At 40.8% G+C, this 25,447-nt stretch overlaps 1 protein-coding gene across 2 annotated transcripts; it reads left to right on the forward strand.

The window, feature by feature from the left end:
* The first annotated feature begins 511 nt into the window (after nt 1–511).
* On the forward strand, nt 512–25,447 carry CYP4V2 (cytochrome P450 family 4 subfamily V member 2). Of its 2 annotated transcripts, XM_080928282.1 has the most exons (11): nt 512–1,192; nt 5,497–5,609; nt 10,954–11,039; nt 12,076–12,266; nt 12,635–12,704; nt 14,426–14,552; nt 16,482–16,667; nt 21,548–21,650; nt 22,477–22,611; nt 22,709–22,888; nt 24,177–25,447. In XM_080928282.1, exons 1-11 carry the CDS (start codon nt 979–981, stop codon nt 24,374–24,376), a joined length of 1,605 nt encoding a protein of 534 aa, XP_080784408.1. In that variant the 5' UTR covers nt 512–978; the 3' UTR covers nt 24,377–25,447. The 2 variants fall into 2 exon arrangements, with proteins under 2 accessions (XP_080784408.1, XP_080784409.1); XM_080928283.1 differs by lacking the exon at nt 22,709–22,888.

Below are 25,447 nucleotides of genomic sequence, written 5' to 3' on the forward strand. Positions count from 1 at the left end.
TGGCAGTTTCAGCTTCATTTTAACTGTGTGCCTTAATTATGGTTTCCAACCCCCATCATAGCACACCTTCTGTCCTCTGCTGAACACCCCACTCCCACTACCCACCCCATCTGGCTTCCCTTGACCAGAGAGTCTTTAGGGAAGTGTCTAGACTGCAGTCTCCTTTAGCTCTAGTGACTCAGTCTGTCAGCTGACACCACTGGATATGTGGCTTCCCTAAATTTCTAGGTCATGGTGGCTGCTCTGCCTGATCCTGAAGCAGAGGCCAGAGTGTGTCCCATGTCCCTGGGCAGCCAGCCCTGCCCCAGGGCAGCAACTGATCCAGGTTTGCGCAAGGGCTAGTGAATTTAGAATTCCAAAGAGTGCCTTTCGACATCTAGGGCTCTTCATTTGGATTTTTAAAACAGATTGCTTTGGAGATCCGTAATTCTGTACACAGCAAGGAAGTTGCAAAATCCTTAACTGCCCACATTAGCAGGCCCCAGGGTGTCCGGAACTGGTGATGTGAGTTTCTTGGGTTTTTTTTTCCCCTCCAGTCCGAAGCTAGCCCTAAATTCGACGTCCTCTGCCTGTCGTCATCTTTCCACATGGAGAGAGCTATCCTGTGACTTATGAACTTCAGAGCGCAGAAGTTGTTCCGGTGTTTCGCTTTCGCCTTGCACCCCAGAGGCTAACTTGTGTTACGCAGACTCGCAGACTCCTGCAGGGCATCATAACAAACCTGAGGCGCGTTCCCTGCCAGCCTCAGAAAGATTGTCTCCAGGGCCTGACGCTGCGGCTTCAGATTTCCAGAGCCGGAAGACCTGAAAAGATTTAGTGTGCCCCGGGGGATCCTCTCGCTGAGCCCGGAGCTCCTACATCCCGGAGTTCCGAACTTGTCCCCTGAATTTAGAGAAAGACCTCCCTCCACTGCACCCTTGCAGCGACTGATTGCCACCCTCTCACGGGCAACCCAGAGAGAAGAGAGGAGTCAGAGAGATGTTGTGGCTGTGGTTAGGGCTCAGCGGGCAGAAGCTATTGCTTTGGGGCGCAGCGAGCGTGGTCTCCGTGACCGGTGTCACTATCCTGCTCAACATCCTGCAGATGTTGGTAAGCTATGCTCGAAAATGGCAGCAGATGCGGCCAATCCCATCCGTGACCCGAGCTTACCCCTTGGTGGGACACGCGCTGTATATGAAGCCCAACAACACAGGTATGTGTTTGTACAAGGAAATGTCCATTCCGACCCTACGGCTGCTGTTAGACTCCTTGTCAGTCTGAGAAGCTTATTGAATAGACTGCTCCCCCCGCCCCCTCCCAATTGTGTCTTGCTACAGCTGAGGTCCTGACATCCCTCAGACCCCCGTTTTACATTGGCTGCTAGGAGAAAGAAGAAATCTTTCACCCCCAAAGGGAATAGATTCCTGAGCCTCCCCATTCCAGTTTCCACTCTGGTGCCTGCCAAATCTCTTTGTGTGTCTCCCATCCTATAAAGAACACAGCATGTGTGTATATAACAAATTGCAGTGTTTCCGAGTAAAACTTGGTCAATGTAGTTAAAAGGCCCTTGGCCTTTGTATTCTTCTGAGGAAGTCTTTCAAGGCCGCTTCAGCAGACTCCCGGGGCCCTGAGGCAAATTTATACGGATAGTTTTTTTTTAAAAAACTTACTTATTAGAGAGTTTTTGTTTGTTTGTTGTTGTTTTGTATTTTTTTTAAAACTTGAAACATTTTTAAAATGTTTTATGCAAATCTTTATGTTCTATTGCTGCAAAACAAAAACAAAAACCTTAAGTCAGAAAGTCCTTAAAAGAAGTTTATCTGTGGTTCCTTTAGGGATAGTGCACTCAGTCTTAACGTTTAATTTTCATGGTTGTGTAAACTGAGACACCCAAGACTAAGAAGCTACTTCCAGATAACCCATGGTAAAAGAGCCTGCATCACAACCCACCCTTTCTTCAGTTGTTTAATAGGTTAACCATCAATTTTAAATCATTTTTAAATACAGTTGCATCTTGTTTTATTTATTTACTTACTTTTATTGGTTATTTTATTTATTTACATTCAAAAAATGTCGTTCCCTTTCCTGGTCCATCCCCCCTCCCCAGCTTCTATGAGGATGCTCTCCTACCACCTACCTCACCACCTCTGACATTCCCCTACAATGGGTCGTTTAAATATTACGATCCTTTATTATCACTTCTGTGGCCCCGGATCAAAACTGTCACAACAATTTAACTTGAATAACATGGGACATCATGGGAAAGTTTGTACCAAAATACTCTCCAGCAGAAATCCCAGCAAACCATCATCACCTAACATCTGCAGGACTTAGGAGGTGTAACTCAACAACACGTTCATGTGTATTAAAACCATGCTGGTAAAACACATGCTGCTTAGTTGGCTAATATTCAAAAGAAAGCTAACCTCCCCTTCCACTCTGACACTTGAGAGTAGATCCTCACCATTTCACTGTGAAAATCACAGAAAGCGAAACCTAAAACCCAAAATGCCCACCGGTGAATAAATAAAAGGGGGAATTCTGTAGAAAGCCAGAGTCTCAGGAAACAGTGTCTCTGGCTACATACCTGGAGTCTCGTCACATCAAGACCTGGTAAGGCATTATTTTAAGTGTGCCTGTAAAGAGTTTTTTCAAAGGAGGTTAGTGAATCTGAGCAGCCCAGATAAGAAAAAATTCATTGTTAACATGAGCAGAATCCTAGCACCCTAACTACAGAAGAAACAATGCAGAAAGCAAACTTGTGTTTCTTTGAGATTTTCTTCAGCTACCTTGGTCATCAGAAGTCCCGGCTTGCCAGCCTTTAGATTTTACTGTTTAGGCAAGCTCCTGGCTTTTCCTGCTTTCTTTTCCCCAGTTTTCTATGCAAGTGTTTCATTTTCCATAGCTGTGGCTACTTCTGACACTCTAGACTCCTCAAAGACTCAAGGGTTCTAATTCAGCTTAGGCATTTTCTTTGCACAGGGCAAATACATTATCCCAAGGTTGACTTTTTGAAGAAGCATGTGCACGGAGTGTGTAGGTGTCTGTGTGTATGTTCATGCATGTATATATGTGTGCTGTGCTTGATGTGTGTATGTATGTATGTGTGTGTGTGAGTGTATATGCATGTGTGTATGTCTGTTTATGTGTGTGTGTATGTATGTGTATGAATGTGTGTATGTGTGTTTGTGTGTATGTATGTATATGTGTTTTATATGTATGTGTGTGAATATGTGTATGAGTGTGTGTATATATATGTATGTGTGTGTATGTATGTGTATGTATTTATTTATGTGTGAATGTGAGTGTGTGTGTGCATGCGCACATGTGGGTGTAAGAACACTGAAGCATCCTTGAGGAATGAAGAGATCCGCACTCACAAAAGACAACTTTGAGGCCTCAGTTCTTTGAGCATCTGCATTTCCTCAGTGTGGGAATTCCATGTCAGCATCACATTTCTGTTGTCTGCTGTCGCCATGACACTTCAGATGCTAACAATGATTCAGGGAGGTGCACAAAATTACAATGACAGTGATATGTCCTTATATATTTTAGTTCTTGAACCATTTCTTTATGAGCACAGTTAATCTGCTCATAGTCCTCATTAATATGTCTGGGTGTTTTGATTGTAAAGCCGTGTGTTATTCTTGCTTTATTTTATTACACAAAGTGGTCTCTGAAGCATTCTAGCATTCTTATTTTGTTTTGTTTTATTTCTACAGTCGTTCAAGTAAATCACTTTTCTAAATTTTAAGGAAATGCCTTTCATAGCATTTTCACATATTATTTTCTGTAATTTTGTTTTCAGGATGTTAGTCATTCGGGGTTTTACGTTTCAGATTTTTTTTTTTTTTTTTTTTTTTTTTTTTTTGTCTTTTCTGGTTTACCTCATTTGGGATTATAAATACTTGAGATCAAATTCTATTTGGGGTGGTCTTGACCTTAGAACCCCTCCAACTTTACCCTTGGAAAGCCCCATATGTGTGAACGTCTTCAGTGACTAAGAGCTGCCGGCAGGCATTCCTTAAAGTTGTTCTCCTTGGAGTAACTGAGGGAAGAGGGTCCCTCATAAAGGGACCACCTATTCGGTCAACAAGCAATGGATTCGAGGATGTGAAGTGTTGCTCAACTTTCAGTTATGAAACTGACGCTCTCAGAAGGTTGCTAAGAACTCTCTGAGCTAAGGGTTTTATTCTTGTCCTTACTCATTGCGCTTAGAGAAATAGCCTTTGCAGTTATTTTTAAAATTAAAATGTAATCTGAGTGAAATTTCTAGATCTTAGTCTGAGATGAACTTGTTTACAAGTCTTCTAATTGCCAGCCAGGTGTTTATTGAGGCCCTTTGTACGCAGCATTGAGCTCAGCAAAACTGGGCTTATCAGAACCCACTAAGGTACAACCTCTGATCCGAGTGACACTGTCCCTTATACAAGAGGCTGTGACTTTTATTCTGCGGCTAATGTCCAGATTCAGGCCTTGGTGACCTCACTCTCAGTATTGCATGTGGACTCCAGTTGGCATCGAAACTCTCACCCTTTCCAGTCTTCTGTGTTAAATAACCAACGTTCCCATTAGGGCCCAACTTTTGGATTTGATTCCTTCCAACCACAGATTTAAAGCTACTAACTCCCATCATATCAGATCAAGGTAGGCATAATGCTAATGTAAACCAGAACACTTTGAAACTAATGATTTGATATAACCTACAACTTAAAAATATTTTAATATATACATACATACCTGTATGTATATGTGTGTATCTCTGTGTTCATGACACATATGTGGAGATTAGACAAGAATGTTTGAACTCTTGTAGCTGGATTTAAGATGCTCTGCTATGAGTGGTAGGAATTGAACTTATTTATACATACATACAAATATATACATATCTATATATATAGATAGATATAGTTTGTTTGTGTGTGTGTGTGTGTGTGTGTGCATGCATCCTATGCCACAGTGCATGTGTAGAGGTCAAAGGGTGTTTACCTAGAGCCAAGTCTTTCCTTGCACCGTGTAATTTCAGGGATTAAACTCGGGTTGTCATGCATGGCCGCAGACAATTTTACTGGCTAAACCATCTTTCCAGCTTTTTCCTTGCTATTTCAACAATACTTTCATCAAAAAGAAATTTGTAGTCTCCTTTTAAAGTATGATACAATGGTTCAGATGTCAAGTCCTGAGTCTTGGGCCAAAGCCAGGCTTTACCATTTTTAGAGGTTCATTGATTTATTAAGAATGTACATTTACCATATTAAATCTTAATAATTATCTTATAATAATAACTTATATCATTGTTACATTTATCTGAAGAACAGATATTAATTTTTAAATAACCTTACAGCTACACGACTATTGTAGAACTCCTGCGAGATCACGTCTGCTCTCCTGCTTCCTTTAACAGTGATATAAAACATGGCTTGTGCATTTGTTGAAAGGAGACAGTAAACATTTGTACAATTCAATGAACAAATTCTTATTATGGTTGAATTTCAGACAAAAACATTTTTCTTCCAGAATTTTTTCAGCAGATAATTCAGTACACAGAAGAATTTCGGCATCTACCAATCATTAAACTTTGGATTGGACCAGTGCCCCTGGTGGCCCTTTATAAGGCAGAGAATGTGGAGGTGAGTATCTGGTATACACTGGATGGAGAGCTCACTGTATACGCTATAACACAAGAATTTCATCAGAACACGGGGAACAAATACATCTTTGAACTTCATTCCATTCTATCCAGAGAGCAATACCTTCCTGTGGCATTGTACAGCCCACTCACTGACTTATTGTTGCAATTCGGTTGCAGTCTTGGGAGGATAATTCCCATGGATGTGCGTATCTTTTATCACGTCTCAATGTACTTGCTCTGCTTTTGAAGGAAATTTCTGAGGGAGATTGTTGTTGTTAGTTTGGTTTTTAGTGTTTCATACTGGGGGTTAAATCTAAGGCCATTGCAGGTCATGCGGATGTTCTTCCTTGGAGCTCTTTTTCTATTTTCTGATTTTGAGAAACTGGGTTGCCCATGGAGACCTTGACCTTGTCTAATAGGTCAAAGCCACTCTTGAATTTGCCTGTATCTCTTCTGCCTTAGCCATTTGAACAGCTAGTACACTGATCCTGCACCCAGCCTTGTGTACCTAGCACAGCTTTAAGAGTTCAAAATTCATGACTAATAAAATGGGAGTGTTGGTTCAGCGGTTAAGTGCACTGACTGCTCTTCCAGAAGTCCTGAGTTAAGTTTTCAGCAACCATATAATGGCTCACAGCCATCTGTAATGAGACCTGATACCCTCCTCTGGTGTGTCTGAAGAGAGCAACAGTGTACTCACACACATAAAAATTTTTAGAAAAAATAGTGTTTTTATCATGGTATTCAGGACCTCATATTATATCAATGATATATTTATTATTGTACTGAGGATATGAAGCATAGAGAAAAGAAACTAAGCTTTAGTGTTGTTTGTCCAAAGGTGAGCCTGGAGCCTTCTGGAGTTTTCTGACCTGATGTCTGGAACAGAGAACCAAGGTCACTTATAAAGGAGTTTAATTTAAGGCTCCAGGGTTCAAAGGGTTAGAGTCCATGAGCATTATGGAAGTGGACAGAAGGCAGGGTTGGGGGCAGGGGGCTAGGGGTGGGGCCAGGAAGCAGAAGGCAGCAGGCAGTGGGCAGTGAGCAGCAGGCAGCAGGCAGCAGGCAAGCATGGTGTTAGAGTAGAAGCTGAGAGCTCACATCTCTATACACAAGAATTAGGCAAAGAGGTAATTAGGAATGGTATGCACTTCTGAAACCTCAAAGCTGACCTTCCGTGACACACCTCATTCAACAAGGCCACACCTTCTAAATCTTCTCAAATAGTTCTACCAATAGGTGATTAAATATTTAAATGTATGAACCTATGGGGTCATCATAGAGGCTTTTTTTTTATCTATTTATTAAACAGCACAGAGACTACAGTATTGAGGAGCGAGAAGCTTTTGACTTAATCAGTCTTTTATACAATTCTCATAACACGAAAAGAATGTGTTTCTACCCCTTTTAACTCAGAATAGCACATAAAGCCACAATCAGACATTATCAATGTCTACCCTCATGCTTCTTACAAAACTCTGTGTGTGTGTGTGTGTGCGCGCGCGCGCACGCGCGCGCACACAAGCACACTCGTGCTCACACGTGTCTTACTTTTAAAGCCTTGCTGCTTTCAGGGAATGGTCTTGTGTCTAATTGCCACCTCTTAGGCACACGTGCATTGTTCTGAGTCAAAGGCACCAGGGAGTTACAAAGAAAAAATGGGAACACGATACATTCAAGCTAAGCATTCAGTTGTGCTTATGGGAGTTAATTACATTGGGAGAACAAAGTATAGTACGATTAATTCCACTGTTTTTCGAAAGGTCGGCTAATTCTAAGCAGGCTGAATATACAGCATTTTAGCAGGATGAGAAGATAGCATAAGTGATCTCCAGTCTCATTTTGAGCTTGTCACAGAGGGGATGAAAGTTTGATTTGTAAAGGCAAGCTATAGGCAGCATTCTCAGAAAAATTATCCCTACAATCCTCAGCCCTTTGTTTTGTTAATTAAGGGGCATGCCAATCAATGAGGCCCTTGAAGGTTGGTTGGCAATAGTGGAATACATTGGAAGACTGGTGTGGAGTAGTATTACTATGGTTTTAGAGATTCTTGGAAAAGGTGGAGTGCCTTGTAAATTCCGGAGAGGGTTCCCCTTCTGTTGTCAGGCTGTGGTCTTCTGGTGCCAGCCTATGGTGTGGCTGTTCTCAGTTAGGCTGAGGCCCAGAGAAGGTCTGTAGGAAAAGACAAAGACATTAGCCCCACTTAATGAATGGAATGGGATGTCACTCCTTGATGAGCTCTTGAGGGAGTTTACATAAAATCACGTAGAATTTTTGTTGTTGTTTTGTTGGTTTTTAAAACCCTTTTTGCTTCTTAACAATATTTTCCCACATTTGTTAGGAAGGGAACAAAGAAATCCTTTATTCACTAGCTTTTGTTTATATATTTGAGTTTTTAATAATAAATGGGCTCATTAAATGATAGCTTGCCCTTAATAGTCATATGGAATACCATATCAGACATAGATGTCCTCAGTTGGCAACATGAGATAATTTTTTTCATGTGCCAGTAGAGTGTTAATCGTTTTAATTTTCTGGGGATCCCCCCATTACATAGAAAGCAGATAATGGTTATCTGAAAATAATTCTAGCATATTCATGGGTTTGTGTAGTAATGATAAAGGCTTAAAAAAAAGTATTAACGCAAACATAGACAAATTTGAAAGAACCAAAGAAATGCACATGAGCTATATGCATTTGCCAGAGCTCTTTAGAATAAAGACCATGGGAGTTAATGCTTTTTGAGATTGTGGGGCCTATTGACTGACAGTTGGTATAGTACTGGAAGGTTTGCTGAGACCGTGTCTGAGATAACTGAAGTTATTTTTAATAAAGCTTTAGCTTCTTAGTGAAACAGGGACCGAGAGCATCAGCCTGCTCAAGAAAAGACACAAATAGGCGTTGGCATGATGGTTTCCTTCTGTGATGAGCTGGTTCCTCCTATAGGGTTGAGTAAGAACATGTTGAATTTGTCTAGAGGGCCATTTCAGAGAGTGATGACAAGAAGGAGTCTTGAAATAAATGTGGATTGGATTGAACCACACAGGAAGAATTGATTAGTAGACTGAAAGGTTAATCGTGGAGATGTCACGAAGCAGAATAGGCAGCCCAAGGTTTTGACAGTTAAGTTGTGGTTCCTGCAGGGTTTACAGGAGAGGGCCACAATCCGGCATCATGGTGCTGTTCAGTGGCCCCCTTTGTCTGATGTGTTGGCTCCATCTGAGAAAATGGCTAGTGCGTGAGAGGCAATTGCATGTGTAGTCTTTATGGGAAAGAAACAAAGAAGAAAATTGTCTCCCAAACTCTGCCAATGTTATTTCTCAGTCTTCTGAGGTCTATTTTTAAAAAGTGAGCATGTATTGAAATTTGGAAGAATGGATTGTTTTGATTCAGTCCTGTTGAGTAAAGGTTACTCTTTGGGGCCAAGTTTTGTTTTTTTGTTTTGTTTTTTGTTTTTTGTTTTTTTTTGGGGGGGGTTGTTTTTGTTTTTTGTTTAGGGGAAACATAGCCAGTCTAAAATGACTGAAGAGGGAAGGTTAATCATCCAGTGGTTGCTGTAAGGGAAAGAGGACTGGTTAGAGAAGAATAAATAGAGACACAAATCTCATCATCAACAAGAAAGCAGGTTGCTGTCCCAAGGCTTGGGCTAACAGCTATGACTTCTGCCAACATAAGTGAGGTTGTCATCTGAGGTGAGTTTAAGACAGTTTTCTCATTAAAGTCTTCTCACTAAAGGGTGAGAAGAAGAGACATTGGGGGTTTTCAAGGAAAGTCAAAGTTAAATGATATTGCCTAAAAGCTGTTGAAGTTATCTTCTTTTGGGGGGGGGGGCGAACAGACAATTGTAATTGATAAGGTTTAATGGAAGAATTAGTAACAGTATATTCAAGTTAGCTGAATTTTGCCTGGGGTAAGCTATAAATGGAAGTTTTATCATGAAGCTTGTGAATCTTTTAAAACAATTAGGATTTATGTCTTTAGCAGAGGAGGCTAATAAGGCATCCTCTATAAAATGAAATGTATATAATTCTTAGGACAATTGTATTAAGTAGGGCATATTGCCTTAATTTCTCACCATTGGCAGAGGTAAGGGTGTTGATAGTATTGAAGCAGAACTTTGAGACATCAATGTTAGATAATTAAGAGTGAGAATTGAATTTTTTTTCTACATCATCAGTGTATAAAGGAATAGTAAGAAAAAAAAAACAAACCCTTAAATCAATAACAACAACATGGTTGTTTTGAGAGACCACAGCAGGAGAGGGAGCAACCATAGGGCTACTGCCAGAATCTGATTAATATCTGGGACGTCATTTAAAGCACTTTCAGGGTTAGGCTAGATTATTTATTAATCAGGGTACTGGTAAGTTGTTGGGTCACAGTTTCTAAGTCTCTGTTTTAAAGGTTATCTTTTTTTAAAAGGGGTGATTAAACAGACTTCTAAAAGCTTTTAAATTTGTATTAGCAAAGAAACATCATGCCCACCCTTTATATTCAAGGTTATAGCATGACTGTTTCCAAATAAAGGCAAATCTTTAGCTCTGGATGGACTAGCAGGGCAAGGTAGGGCCAAATGGGGTAGAGAATTGGGATACCAGGCAATGTATGTGGTTCAGTAGATGGCTCAGTGGTTAAGAGCTCTGACTGCTCTTCCAGAGGTCCTGAGTTCAATTCCCATCAACCATATGGTGGCTTACAACCATCTATAATGGGATCTGATGCAATCTTCTAGTGTGTCTGAAGACAGCTAAAGTGTACTCATATACATTAAATAAATAATATATATATTTTTTTTTTAAAAGAGGTGAAATTTTGCTTTTGTGTTTTGTAAGTTCCCCCCTTTCTCTATAAGAGTGTGTGGCTAGTCTAATTTGTTTCCAAAGAGTGAAATGTTTTTCCCCTGTTTCTGAATCAAGGGTCTCATGGTCAGGATACCAGGGAAAATACTTTTGACCAGTGTTTAAAAGTTCCTGAACTGGCTTTAATGATGACTTAGCTCCAGTTCCTATGAGTAAAGTCATTAAGTGCCATGCGTAAGCACAAATCTAGGAAACAAAGAATTCCCCATATTGAAAACAAAAGGCAAAGACAGTCAGGGGATTCACCTTTTCCTTTCCTCAGCTCCATTTAGTCCCCAGGCTTCAATGAAAACTTATAGATCTTCAAAACTCTTGAGTAGATTTCTTTGAGGCATAAGAATGAAGTGAACTGCAGAGAAAAATGAAGATTGATGAAGCATTGATCTGAAAAGCAGACAATGGGGATGCCCTAGATCCAACCCTTTAATAACTAAACTTGTTTTGACATCTTAATCTCTCATTTAAAAAAAATCTCTTCTTAAGGTGATTTTGGCCAGTTCGAAGCAAATTGATAAATCATTTATGTACAAGTTCCTACAGCCATGGCTGGGACTAGGACTTCTTACAAGGTGAGTGAATGAATGAATATAAATAAATCAAAAATAAATGAATAAATAAATAAATAAATAAATAAATAAATAAATAAATAAGGCATGACTGCTCTTAGGTATGGTGGAGGAGAAAGTTTGTTGTAATGAAAGGGAGAACGTAAGGAGAGGCAGAGCCATTTGGGAGAGTCCAGAGTTGACTTGCCTGTGAGCCACAGGAAGAGAGAGGGCATCAAGTGCAGGAACCAAGAGGGCAAAGGTAGACAGACCCTGGGCTGGAGATGGAGGGATGTTGACTGATCCCAACAGCCAGGTGTTAAATAGACACCTAGGCTATTTGTCCCAGGGTTTGAGACTTAACAGTGAGTGAGTGTCTGATTGTTTGATAGACAGCCTCCAAGGTCCAGGGTTTGAGACTTAACAGTGAGTGACTGTCTGATTGATTCATAGACATCCTCCAAGGGTCTGGTCACCTCTAGCCATGGTAATCCACAGTCCCTACCCAGGCATACATACAACCAGAAGTTACACTTCAATACGTATAGAGAGCTCCCTGAGAATTAAGAGGTTTGCAGAAGCATGGGCATATGTGTTGGGGAGAATTGAGAAGCTAGCAGCAAAGACAAGCAGCCCCTGATAAGTCAGCCTTGACCTGGCACCTGGAAATAAACTTCTTTTTCCCAAGAGAGGGCTCAGCCAGGAAAAGGCATTCAGTACAAACTATTTTACAGGATTCCAACCATAGAAATTAAGGTCGAGTCATAGAGCATGTGGGTGTCTGAAGGATAAAACTTAAGGGTGGGGGCATTGATTTTCCGAAATTCGTCTTAGAAATGGGTAAAATTGTCTCAACATTTTCTGTTTTATGAAAGTAATTTAAACTATTAACATCACGGAATAAAGTCCAAATACTTACACTGGGGCCATATGTGAGAACATCACATATGTCTGTCTTTCTCATTCAAGTGAGATCATTGAGATGCTCTGAATTGTATTGATTGGTCTGGGGTTATGGCTTTATTCCCCTTTGATTGACACAGATGTGCTGTGCTTGCAGTACCGGGAGCAAATGGCGCGCCAGGAGGAAGATGTTAACGCCCACTTTCCATTTTACAATTCTGGAGGATTTCTTAGATGTCATGAACGAGCAAGCAAATATATTGGTTAATAAGCTTGAAAACCACGTCAACCAAGAAGCCTTTAACTGCTTTGTTTACATCACTCTTTGTGCCCTGGATATAATCTGTGGTAAATCTGATCAGCTTATGCCATAGAAATTGAGTAGCTTAAATAGGAAACAAGATTCGATGGGTAGGACAAACGAGGGGACTGATTGGAAAGGACTCGGCATCCTGAAGGATGCCGTCATTGATATGAGCCCCACCCAAGAAGCAGCAGCCATTCCTAGAGGCTGACTGGAGCAGTCCCTTTGTCACCTCGACTGAACTGTCAGAGAGGAAAGAATGGCAGGGACTGGGAGTAGGAGACGCAGAAGGGGAAAGAAGAGCAAACAGAAGAGAAGGAAACAGGGTTCGGTGTTCCTCGATGTCCCTTGCCACCCAACAAACCCAAGCTGACTGCGTAGTAAGCAGCTGCTTCTCATCTGTGTTTTGCAGAAACAGCGATGGGGAAGAACATCGGAGCTCAAAGTAATAACGATTGCGAGTATGTCCGTACCGTCTACAAGTAAGTATGTGTGTGGGTGGAAGAGCTTCAAATTCCCAGATCAAAAGTTTTTACTGATCTGGGCTTGAAAACCACTGTTAATCACATCTGTCTATATGGTATTTTCATTGCATTTGAAGTGAATTTTAAAACAGAAAATTCAGCTTATAATAACATCTTAAGACTGTCCATTTTAGCATCAGGGACTTGGTTGTAAATGTAAATTCTTATATATCTGTGTGCTGCAGAAATTTAAAATATCCAAATGTATCTTGATACGAAATGGCCAGAGAAAGATATAAAAGCATTAGTAGCACAATGACTCTTTCTAATTATCATTTATTTGTAAGAAGAACACTCTAGAACAGTGGTTCTTAACCTGCAGGTTATGGCTGATGCCTTTGGGGGTGGGACAATCTTTTCACGGGGGTCACCTAAGGCCCTTGGAAAACACAGATATTTACATAATGATTCATAACACTAGCAAAATTACAGCAATGGAGTAGCAACAAAGTAATGTTATGGTTGGGGTCACCACAACATGAAGAACTGTATTAAGGGGTCACAGCACTAGGAAGGTTGGGAGCTTCTGCTCTAGAAGACCTATTTAGAGTGCTGACAGTGGTTATCACTGCTCTGGGTGTGGTTTTCGTTTCTACGTGGAAATTTTTGATACTGTTTACTTTCTTCCACATCTTCTGCATTGAGTGGGTGCTGATTTTGCAATCCAGGCATCTCCCCTACCTTTTTAAATTTTAAAAGTGTTTGGAATTATTCATCTATTAAGAGATGAAAGTGGGATTTGAATTGATTTATGCTATGTAAATTCATTGCTCAACTATTGTCATCCGAACAACTATTTATTGAACAGCTACAATCAAGCAGCCATCACATAATTACCAGATAGCTTTAAACCGACTCAGCCAACAGAACAGAATAGGAGATTGAACCAAGAAATCTAAGTTTAGGAACTATAACAGTAGTTGACAAAGAGAAGATCAAGTTTTTGTCATATTAAAAAACATAGATATGTCCTAGAAAATAGTGCCCAGGAAAGGCCCCTCTAAAGAGCTGTCATTGAGGCTGTTCTAGAGAAGACTGAGAAGCTGACTATCTGCCCTGTCACTCACAACGAGAGGCAAGTGCTGGGAACCGCTTCACGGCAGGTTGCAATTTAATATGTGGTTTCTTGTAAAGGACCACTTCTTTTTCTACATCATTTTACATTATTTTCTGTGTGCACATGTGTGTGCATGTATCCTGGTGCACATGTAAAAACAGAGAATACCTTGTTGGGGTTGGTTATTCCCTTCTGGTATGTGTATGCCAAGGCTAGAACTCAGGTAATCAGACTGGGTAGCCAGCCTTTACCTGCTGAGCCATCTCAGACTTCAGAAGGGTAACTGGGTAAGAGTACAGAGCTTAAAGAAGGGAAAATTTCATCTAAACCTTTGGTACAAATGCACTGGGAAGTTGTGAACTCACACTGTAGAAACAAAAGCACTGACCAGAGACCATCTACATGTTTCATAGCAGATTTAATTTTTTATTTCTCTAGTACATCTATTATTTGTCTCAGTGCCATGGCATGTATATTATTCCACCATTTGGCATTAAACATGGATCTCTATTAGCATTGAAGACGAGTCAGCACCATTTCATTTATTAACTTTATCAAGGCCATGTACCAAAGGTCAGTTGATAATGTTCTGATATAAAAGGTGATGTTATCCTGTTTATAGGATGAGTGATATGATATATAGAAGAATGAAGATGCCCTGGTTTTGGTTTGACCTTTGGTACCTTATGTTTAAAGAAGGACGGGACCACAAAAGGGGACTCAAGAGCCTACATACTTTTACCAACAATGTAAGTTGTGTGTGTGTGTGTGTGTGTGTGTGTGTGTGTGTGTGTTTGTGTGTGTGAATATATACAAAGCATAAAATCAAGTGGAATTAAAATGATTTCACAATTTATGCAGCTATCACCAAATGTTAGAATATTCTTCTGTCCAGGCTATTTTGTTTTTGTTTTTATAACAAACCCAAATGTAGGTCATAGAAATGCAAAAAAAATGTTACATTTAAATTACATATTCAAATAGCATTAATGAAATATTTGCTGAGTGTCAAGTGCTGTACCCAGTATTGGAAATAGAGAAACAAGTTAAGCAAGCATGTTCCCTAGAATCTCGTAGAGTAGCCTAGGAGAGTAGGTCATCTATAGCACCAATTAAAGAGCACCTGTGGAGTTTGAATTCATATTAACAAATGGGGTTATGATGAGAGAGGAAAGGAATGGAGATCCATGCACTAGTCTCCCGGGAAATGTTTTTGGAAGGCAGTAGTTCTCAGATGTAAGGGCATCTAACTCTGCACATAATAGAATTTAGTGAAAATTAATTTGATAGCAGTATTTTCTTTCCAAGTTGAAAAACAAGCAGGAGATAAGCAGGTTTGTTTTGAGCATAGAAGATTCATTTTTGGATTGAAGACATGTTTATCAAAGAGCGAAGTTTAATTGAAACCATACATCAAAATTGAATTTAAATGTGTTGAAATGTTCCCGTTTAAATATTTCCTTTCTTTCTTGTATTTACTGCTTGAAGTATATTGGGATTTATTCTTTCTTTTAAGAAAAAGCCACCAATGGATCAAGGGGTTAAGTCAGTGGTTATTAAGTGAATGAGATAATGCGTTGAGTTGCCTACAGTGTAAGCATTAGGTAACAGGAAAAAAAGCAGGTCACATTTTATAATTACATTTCTTCCTTAAATGTCATGCTTCAACATCAGTGACACTAAGTAATGAACTCTAGACTACATAGAAAATACCATTTATTTTAAAATTATTAAAAATTATATTGAGACATAAACACTTATAAACTCCACAAAAAAACCAAGAAAACATAGTATTTTGCTCCCAATTTTCTGAGAATCTACTTAATTTTTGTAGGATGACTCAGTTTCCCAACAGGAAGAAGAAAATATACATAAGCACAGCAGGTGTAGAGACTATTTTTGTTATTAATTCAGATGTATCTAGTGAACATTCTAGAATGCTTGCCAGTGTCCTTGATCTGGGGAGAAAAATCGGTACACAAAGGCAGACTCTGCTAAGTGGATGGTGTCTTTGTGTTTGTGGGGCGATGTATTCCAAAGCAAACATGACACTCACCATGCAGTAAGCAAAATGGGGGCTGTAAAGAAAACTCAGGTGCTCGCAGGGTGTTAGGGACAAGAGTAGATACCAGCAGAGAAAACCTCTTGTGTGGCATCACCTGAGACATGAAAGTGGTTAGGGATCCAGTCACGTGAGCACTCAAGGGACGAGCATACTAGACTCACTGAAGAATGAGCATGCAGGGTAGCTCGGCATCAGCTGTTCGTTCACGAGCATGCTATTGCCTTTCTCCATAAAGATGTAATCATTCTAGAATCAGTGCACTCTTTAGCTGTGTCCTCCCTCCCGCTTGCCCTGTTCCCCGTTACTTCCCTCACATCCCTAGGGTAAGTTTAGTAGACAGCGACTCTATTCCCCTGTTAGAAAGACTGCAAAAATAGTACTCAAAAACCTCTGAGTTTGTCCTGCCATTCCATTTGTAGTTAAGAGTTTCACCACATGACATCCTCGGCTTTGATGCTGGTTCAGAAGAGCCTACATTGTCACTGAAGTAAAGAACGGAGAATGTCTGGGAGTGGGCAGGGAGTTAAAGAAGATAGCATGTTTTCATAGGGAAATCTACCACAGGCCTCACCAAAAGTGCAAGTTTTGGTTCAACAGTATTAAAATCCTGCAGGTCATTGCTGAACGCGTCAGTGAAAGGAAGGCAGAGGAGGACGGCACAGGTGCTGGCGGGGGTCCTATCCCCTCCAAAACTAAGCGCAAGGCTTTTCTTGACTTGCTTCTGAGTGTGACTGATGAGGAGGGAAACAGATTAAGCCATGAAGACATCCGAGAGGAAGTTGACACCTTCATGTTTGAGGTAACTTTTGTTGCCAGGTAATCTCACACCTCAGGATGTATCATGGTGCCAACACTTGCTTAAGGCACACAGGGACTGGGTTCCATTGCCAGCACCACAGCAACAAGCAATCAAATGGGGTTGGGATACTGGAGAGATGGCTTAGCAATTAAAAGCACTGGCTGTTCTTCTAAAGGACCTGGGTTCAAGTCCCAATACCCATCTGGCAGCTCACACCTGTCTGTAACGCTACTTCCAGGGGATATGGTACTCTCATACAGACGTACATTCAGGCAAAACACCAATTCATGGAAAAATAAATCTTAACAACAACAGCAGCAACAAAATCTTCCATAGAAATGGGACTATCAAGATGGCCCAGGGAGTGGAGTGTTTGCTACCAAGCTTGACCACTAGGGTTGGATTGCAGCAACCAACACAGTAGAAGAAAAACTCTAACTCCTACAAGTCTTTCTTTGACCTCCATACATGTGTCATCACACACACACACACACACACACACACTCGCATGCACATGCATGCAGCCTAGTGTACACACATACACAAATAAATGTAATTTAAAATTTCTCTAATTTCAATGACCCTTTGAATTACTGGCATAGATTTTAAAAAAAAATCAATCAGTGTAACTGGAAAATTTTAATATCATCATCAGAAATTATAAAACTTAAGAACAGGATAATGACAGACGTGATCTTTTTTATTAAGAAAATTTAAGGGTCTCCAGACTTTTCCTAAGAAGACACCAAGTCTCACGTTGTCCTCAGTTCCCTATCTTGACTTATGTCCTTTCTTAACCTCCCCAAACAGGGCCCATTGCATCCGTCCTAAAGTCTGACACTTAGCTACTGCTATGAGGTTGCTTTAGACAGAATCTTACCAGTTTGTGATTCTAATGGAATTTCTTTAGCATTTTAATATTCCCTTAAAAAGGCTTCATGCAAATATACTGTAACTATCATAAGAATATCACAGCAAATGGAGCTTTCTACATGTGGGTTGGCAAATGTCTTTCTACTGTGTATGCCTATGAGTTAAACTATTTTGTGTCTACATGTTGGTGGGATCGTGTATTATCTTTCTTTCTGCCCTGGCTTATTTTACTTTCCATAATGCTCCCTAAGATTCATCCGTATTATCACAAAAAATAGGATTTCCTAGCTTTTAAAAAGAGAATGTATATGATTTATTATACAAAGCCTACAACTTTAAAATCCTGTCACCTGTTCATAAGCATCCCTGTTATTCATATTTAGTGGAGTTCTTAACAAGATTCTAGTCACTTATTCTGGAGATTAGGAAAACCAAGCCTAAAATTAATATGAAACTAAAACAGTCTTAGGCAAAAATAAATAAATAAATAAAAATTTAAAAAAAAAATAAAGAAATTATTTGGTTACTTGAAAAATACACTTAAAAGCTATAGTAATCAAAACAGTGTGGTTATGGCATAAAAACATATACAGATAGGTTAGGTTAGAGATCCATGAAGTATTTCTGCACTTATAATCAGTAGATCTTTGACAGGGACTCTGAGAATACACAGAGGGAAGAATCCACATTAGATGGAGTCTGGATAATAACCACTTGCAGAAGGATAGAAACTGACCCCTATTGTCCACCCTTTCCAAAAGAATTAACTCAAAATAGATTAAAGATGTAACTGTAAGGCATGAAATTGTAAAACCAATATGGGAAAGCTCCCTAATCACTGGTCTAGGAACTAATTTCTTGAAGATGACCCCTAAAAACATAGGCAACAAAAGCAGCAATATGCAAATGAGATGGCTTCATCCATTGATCTCTAGGGAAGGGTTTACCATGTAAGAAAGCACAGCTGTATGAAGGGTCTGAAGACCTGGGTTCTTATTCTGGATGTGTGCCAAGGAACTAAATAAAATGCCTCCAGCCATTCCAGCTCTAACTGCCTTCTCTGTGTGGTAAACAGAGATCTAGATGAATCAATGGTTTAAATTTTTCCTTTTGGGCCAGGGCCAGGGAAGCTCAGTGGTAGATTATTTGCCTAGTATGTGTGAGACTATGGGTTCAATCCCCAACAAAACAACTGCTGGCTGATCACCTTCATCACATGGGTAGCTGAGAGAGTGAAACCCAGGTTGGGACAGGCCCATCTTAGAGTTTCTTTCTCCAGCACCACTCTACATCCTAAATGCCCGGTGACTTCCCTAACAGTACCACCCACCCAGGACCAAGTGCTCAAATACCTGAGCCTATGGGGGATACTTCTCATTAAAACCACCAGCATTCAGGACCTTTGCCCAACAGGCTCATGTCTATTTCATGAGGCAAAACGCATCTTTTCCAACTTAAAAATCCCATAGCCTTTAGCAGTCTTACTGTTCAAAAGTCTGAAGTCTCTTCGATGAGTAGTCTCTTAACTGTGACTTATGTGAAACCAAAACAATAATTACATATTTCCAGTATACAGTAGCAGAGAATATATACTCTTTTCCAACATGGAGGAATGTGGGCATAGTCATGAAACACGGGACCAAAGCAAGACCAAAGAACAGCAGACCAAAAACCAAAGCCCGTGCTCCATGCCTGATGTATCAAGTTTTAGCTTCAAAGCATTTAGATGGACTTCTGTTTTGGAACGTCAATCAAAACAAACTCCTTTTTTCTGGTTTGTTTTGATCATAGTATTTTATCATAGCAACAAAAGGTAACTCATATATAACTTTCTAAAATGACATCTTAAAGAGAAAATAGACATCTTGATTAGCAAAAAGGCAGAGTGTTAAGTGTATGGGTTCTGGGCCCAAATCACAGTTCCAACCCACTGGAAGTGTGACCTTAAGCTCTTCACATTAGCTTTTCTGAGCCACTGAGCTTTAGTATTTGTTTCGGTCATAGTGATTGAACCAAGGGCCCTGGGCATAATAGACGAGTGCTCTCCACTGGGCTATAGCCCCAGCTGTCTTAGTCAGTGTTCTGTTACTCAGAAGAGACACCATGACCATAGCAACTCTTGTAAATGAAAGCATTTAACTAGGGCTGGTTACAGTTTCAGAAGTTTAGTCTATTGTCATCATGGCAGAAAAAAATCACAGCACAAAGGCAGACATGGTGCTGGGGAAGTAGTTGAGAGTTCTAGATTCAGATCTGAGGCAGCAGGAAGAGAAAACACTTGGCTTGGCTTGGGCTTTTGAAACTCCAAAGCCCACTCCCAAATGACACACTTTCTCCAACAAGGCCATACCTCCTAATCTCTTTTAAGTGCTGCCACTCCCCAGTGACTAAACATTGGCATTTATGAGCCTATGGGAGCCATTCAAACAAGCACACTCTCTATTATGATTTTATTAGCACATGCTTTGTGGAATAGCTATGGAGATTAGATCATTAAAAGCTCATGGCGATCATAGAAGTCGTATAAAAGCAATGTAGCAAATATGTTATTAGCATTTTACACCATCTCTACTTTGCCCATGCTCTTACACAGCAACATATATACATATGTATCTGTATACACAATACATATGTACATATGTGTAAGTGCAAGCCTACACATCTGGTTCCCACTAATAACCACCCTTTCCTTCTTGTAAAAACAGTCAGGTTGATCTCACTCCTGCAACTCTAGCATGTTTGGAAGTCTTGATATTCTTTGTTGTACTGAGTAGAAGCCTACCATGTTCAATTATAATACTGAGCTACCCTCCATACTCTGGATGCAAGCTGCTAACTCCTGGGTTTCATGCCTCACGTTCCAGCCATAAATAATTCAGCCATTGTGGTGCCTGCTTCTGTAAAGTCTTCAGCATGTTGTACTTCATCCATAGGAAGCTGAGGAGACATCTTCTCCCACATACTTGAGGGAGGGTTGCACCTTTATATTCAGGAGAAGCCACTGAGTTATTAGGAGTGCTTCCTTACCTGGATTAGCAAACAGCCTAGTGGTAGTATGTGGTTCTTGGCTGCACTCCAGAGTTGCTTTGTAGAGAGTCGCAGGTGTATGGAAATGACCCATAGAGATGAGAGGAGGAAAGAGTTGAAAGCCTGAAGTATGTAGTGGTTGGGGCATCGCAATGTCCCGATGGCATCTTGACTCCTTACCACATGCCATACCAGAGTCTCACAGCAGATTGGTGAGACTCTGCCTTGATGTCCAGCCTAGTGTTCATTCCTGCTTTTGCTTCCTTGGGAAGTTGTTTAATTCTTTTTTAATCTCTAAAATACTAGTAATAAATATTTCTTGGACTTAGGAAAATTAATTTGTACAAAATACTTAGCATTGTGCATGAGAGTAGCCAAGTATTATGTTGTCTGATAGGCAATGTCTTCAATGGGAGAACATGCTCAGAAGCCTGCAAATAATCCTTGGTGGTCTGCACCAGCAGAGGAGGGCTGCCAAAGCAAGAACTCACGGCAGACTCCTGAAGAAACCACAGAGGAATGCCTCTCACTGGGTTGCTTCCACTGATGTTCAGCTACCCTTCTTGTATAGCCGAGCCCTGCTTGGCTAGGGATGGTACAGCCCACAGTGAGTGGGACTCTCCCACATCCATCATTAGTCACGTAGAAGGCGCCACATCTGTGTGCGGGCCAATCTGATGGAGGCAATTCCCAAATCGAGCCTCTCTCTTCCCGGGAGTGTAGAGTTGACAATAAAAACTAACCAGAACAGCCATCCTCCTGCCTCGGCCTTCTACCAAGTGTTGGGATTACAGAAGTATGCTACTTCTGCCCAGCTAAGAAACTGTTGAATTTCTCTCTCACCGAGCAAGCAGCTGCACTGAATGATTTAGGTGTGCTAGTCACACCTCAGCTGTGAGAGACAGAGTGTGTTCCATTTTTTTCCTCATACGCTCCCCAGCAGGACTGCGCTTTTAAAACATCTAATGTTTTATTTACAGGGTCATGATACAACTGCTGCTGCAATAAACTGGTCCTTATACCTGCTGGGTTCTAATCCAGAAGTCCAGAGGAAAGTGGACAAGGAGCTGGATGATGTATTTGGTATGTTGGAGACTCCATCTTTTCCCATTTGTCCTTTCGTTAGCTCTGTTGGGGACTCTGAGTCCACAGAAGCAATGGTCATTCTTGGTTCCCTAGGGATGCCATTGTCATAAACAGAAAGGCCTCAGTGTAGGACTCCTTTCTGTTCCTGTTTTCTTGACAAGGCCTAGTGAATTCCCTAGCAGGCATTTGACAAATGTGACTATCCCAGAGAATAAGCTAAGGACGCACAGATTACTGAGACTGGTCCTGATGCCGAACTGGTGAAACAGAAACATGTACCTCCAGCTTAGTGACCTGAGCTGTGCCTTGAGCAATGCCAAAAAGATGTTGTGTGGGAAGGCGGAGCTAGGGTAAAGGGAGGGTCCTTTCATGTGACTGCACCTGACACAGTGAGTGGTGTAGCCGGAGGATTTGTTCCTACTGTACAATAAACACTATCTTCTCTAAAGTATTTTCAGCACCCACCGTGAAGAAACCTGCACTACTAATCAGTCATTCATCGTTCTTCCCCTTATTCCTGCCCCCTACTGGCAGTCACCATCTTACTTCCTGTGTCAGTAAATGGAATCCTAAATGACCTTTGTCTTCATAATATGAGTTTATTGACATGTTAAAACTGGAGGTGGTCTTGGCCTATCTGGTTCTTCTGACTTGGCCCCAGTGCTTCAATTTATTTGGTTATCCGCAATACTAGAAATTCTGTTTTGTTTGTGGGCATTTGACACTCCGTGATGCATTGCTCAGATGACCCACCTCACTAAGGCTATAGTGTGTGCGTGCACTCATGTGTGTGCGTGTTATCTTATACATTGTCTGTAACCAGGAAGATCCCAACGCCCTGTCACCTTGGAAGACCTGAAGAAACTTAAATATCTGGATTGTGTCATCAAGGAGACTCTTCGTGTTTTCCCATCTGTCCCTTTATTTGCCCGAAGTCTTAGCGAAGACTGTGAAGTAGGTGAGTAGTCTTAATGGCGGCATGGGGGAGGGGCAGGAGTTCTATTTCTGATGTCTGTCTGGCTCCAGTGTCCTGACACACTGCTTACTGTTGACAGCCGGTTACAGGGTCTCAAAGGGAACGGAAGCAGTCATCATTCCCTATGCACTACATCGAGACCCCAGATACTTCCCAGATCCTGAGGAATTTCAGCCAGAGCGGTTCTTTCCTGAAAATTCTCAAGGACGCCATCCCTATGCCTATATTCCATTTTCTGCTGGACCTAGAAACTGTATTGGTTTGTATCCATGCAAGGGAGTTTCACCTTTCAGGCCTATATGATAGATTTCTCACATGAGTCTCCAATGCACTGGCTGACATTCCTCACAGGCAATAGACTTTGAGAAGGGTTCTGTCCTCTTCTACTTCATATTGTAGTTCTAGTATGTCATTGTAAGGAGGCAGCTCAGCTGGTACTATGCAAGTGTGAGGACCCAAGTCTGTCTCTAGGTGGCATTTAAAGCTGTGTGTTGTGTGCATATGCAGTCCTAGTGATAGGAGGCACAAGGAGTTGATCTCCGTGAGACATGATGAGGAGGCAGAAGGAGCTGATCTCCGTGAGACATGATGGGGAGGCAGAAGGAGCTGATCTCCGTGAGATATAATACAGAATGGATGGTTCAAAAATGATAGAAACTAAACCTCTCATTGTTCAGCAGCTATGGGGTCAGTGTGTCTTGGGATGTTTCTCTCACTTGGTTTAGACACATCAGCCTCCTTTTTGTATGTCTTCACTTGGTCTTTCCACTGTGTGTGTCTGCGTGTTCAATGTCATTGTCTCGGTTCCTACAGAGACCCACCCTACTCACCTCATTTAACTCATTTATACTTAACCATGCAGTGTTAATTTTTTTAACTTAAAGATCCTATCTCTAAATGTATTCATAGTATAAAATGTTGGGGATTTCCTGGTGTGGTGGTTTATCCTTAAAGAGTCAGAGGTAGGGGGAAAAAAATCTCTGTGAGTTCAAGGCCAGCCAGGGCTACATAGCAAGACTCTTTATCAAGTAAATAAATGGACGATCGAAAGAGTGAGAGGTGTCATCTCTAGGTTTCCTCTGATACCCGTCTAATACTGGATTTGGTTCAGGACCTCTCAAAGAGTCCCATCTGAGGATGCTAAATCTTGTGTAGAAACTGCATAATTTGCATATGGATGCATAATGATATCCCCAACCGTATTTAAATAATCTTCAGATCCCCCCATACTAATGACAATAAGTATGCTATGCAGAATGATTGTTCAAAATGGCTATGTTCAGTAACGATATAACTTTAAAAATGGTTTAACCCATGGTCAGTTGAATCCACAGATATAGGATCTACAGATCAGAAAGTCCGAGGTACTGTGAAAGTCGAGATTGTCTGGCTATCACAGATAATCTGACTCTTGTGTTTTATCAGCCTTCTCGGGGATTTGTTCTGTGGTCTACATAGTTATGAAGTGACTAGGGACTGCAGCTTCCATACCTCATGTTTCAGCCATGTCCCCAATTCTAATGATGCTTATTTACATTTACTCCAAGGTCAAAAGTTTGCCGTCATGGAGGAAAAGACCATTCTTGCCTGTATCCTGAGGCAGTTTTGGGTGGAATCCAACCAGAAGAGAGAAGAACTTGGCCTGTCTGGGGATTTGATTCTTAGGCCAAATAATGGCATCTGGATCAAGCTGAAGAGGAGACATGAGGGTGATCCGGTGATCCCTAACTCCATCCTCAAGCCATGACCTTATCATGATGAAGCTCATTCCACAGGAAACACGATATCTGCGATTTTTAGATTGAGTTGAAAACACCGAATCCTCAGACCTAGTGTTTCTTCTTTCTTGTTTCCACTGATCTTGGGATGCTGTCTACTACTGAGAGTTTTTGTATGTTTGTTACCAACCTAGATGTCACGTGACACCTGCTTTTTGTTTCAAGGGCACTGTTGCCCCCTGAACTAGCACTGAAGTAAACACGCAGCAAAAAAATCATAACAGAGGGGTCATCAGCCTGTTCAATTGCATTGGTTAAACTCAAAGGTCATCATTTAAAGGAAATCTCTAGTTGACTTGGAAATTCATAAGTCATTTGAAAATGTTGGGTAATTAAGCCCTTCAGGTTAATGGGCTTAAGTTCTCTTAATCTCATCAGTGCTCAGTTCTGATGAATAATTGCCAGAGCACTTTCAGATTTTATAATGAAAAGCAGGTCCCTTGCATGCCCGAGTCAACTTCCAGTTGCCTTGTTGACTGTGTGCTAGAATCTTCTTTCTGTTCTTAGTGGACACAATCACTTTATACATCTTATTACTGGAAGAGATTCCTCTCCACAACATCCAACCTCTCACAGAAGCTTAATTGGTTGCTTTTCAAGTTCAAGTAGCCACAGAAACTTTCTGCTTATGTGCCATTCTATTAAAAGTAGGGGCATAGAAGAGAGGGGACAGAAAATTTCTACCATAGCTAGAAGTAGCTAAAATGTCCACACTGAGGCCTCTCCACTTCCTTTTTGATATACTCACTCCTACTTTGGTGTTATAGAACTCGGGACCACGATTGGATGAATTAGAACTCAGGATTTCTGCCCTCAATGTGGGCATGTTTTTCTTTAATTCCTCTACTTTTAGAAGAATCTTTTCTTCCATATTTAGGTACACTACACTGTCATACTTGGTTCGGCACGAAACATCTAGTTAACTCAGTCCTGTGGAACCTCCCCCACCAAGCTGGCAATTGAATTCCATTCCTTGCATTTTAATTTGGTATCTAATACTAAATTCCTCATGCAACGACTTTTAAAAACTTCTTTTAATA

Source organism: Micromys minutus (assembly GCF_963924665.1).
Source record: "Micromys minutus genome assembly, chromosome: 14".
NCBI classification, from domain to species: Eukaryota; Metazoa; Chordata; class Mammalia; order Rodentia; family Muridae; genus Micromys; species Micromys minutus.

Bases quoted from the DNA above. Each gene is read 5' to 3' on its own strand.
- CYP4V2 (XM_080928282.1), top strand. From the start codon at position 979: ATGTTGTGGCTGTGGTTAGGGCTCAGCGGGCAGAAGCTATTGCTTTGG. The intron at 12,267-12,634 runs GTAAATCTGATC...TGTGTTTTGCAG, and splicing joins TGCCCTGGATATAATCTGTG to AAACAGCGATGGGGAAGAAC. The intron at 22,889-24,176 runs GTTTGTATCCAT...ATTTACTCCAAG, and splicing joins TGGACCTAGAAACTGTATTG to GTCAAAAGTTTGCCGTCATG.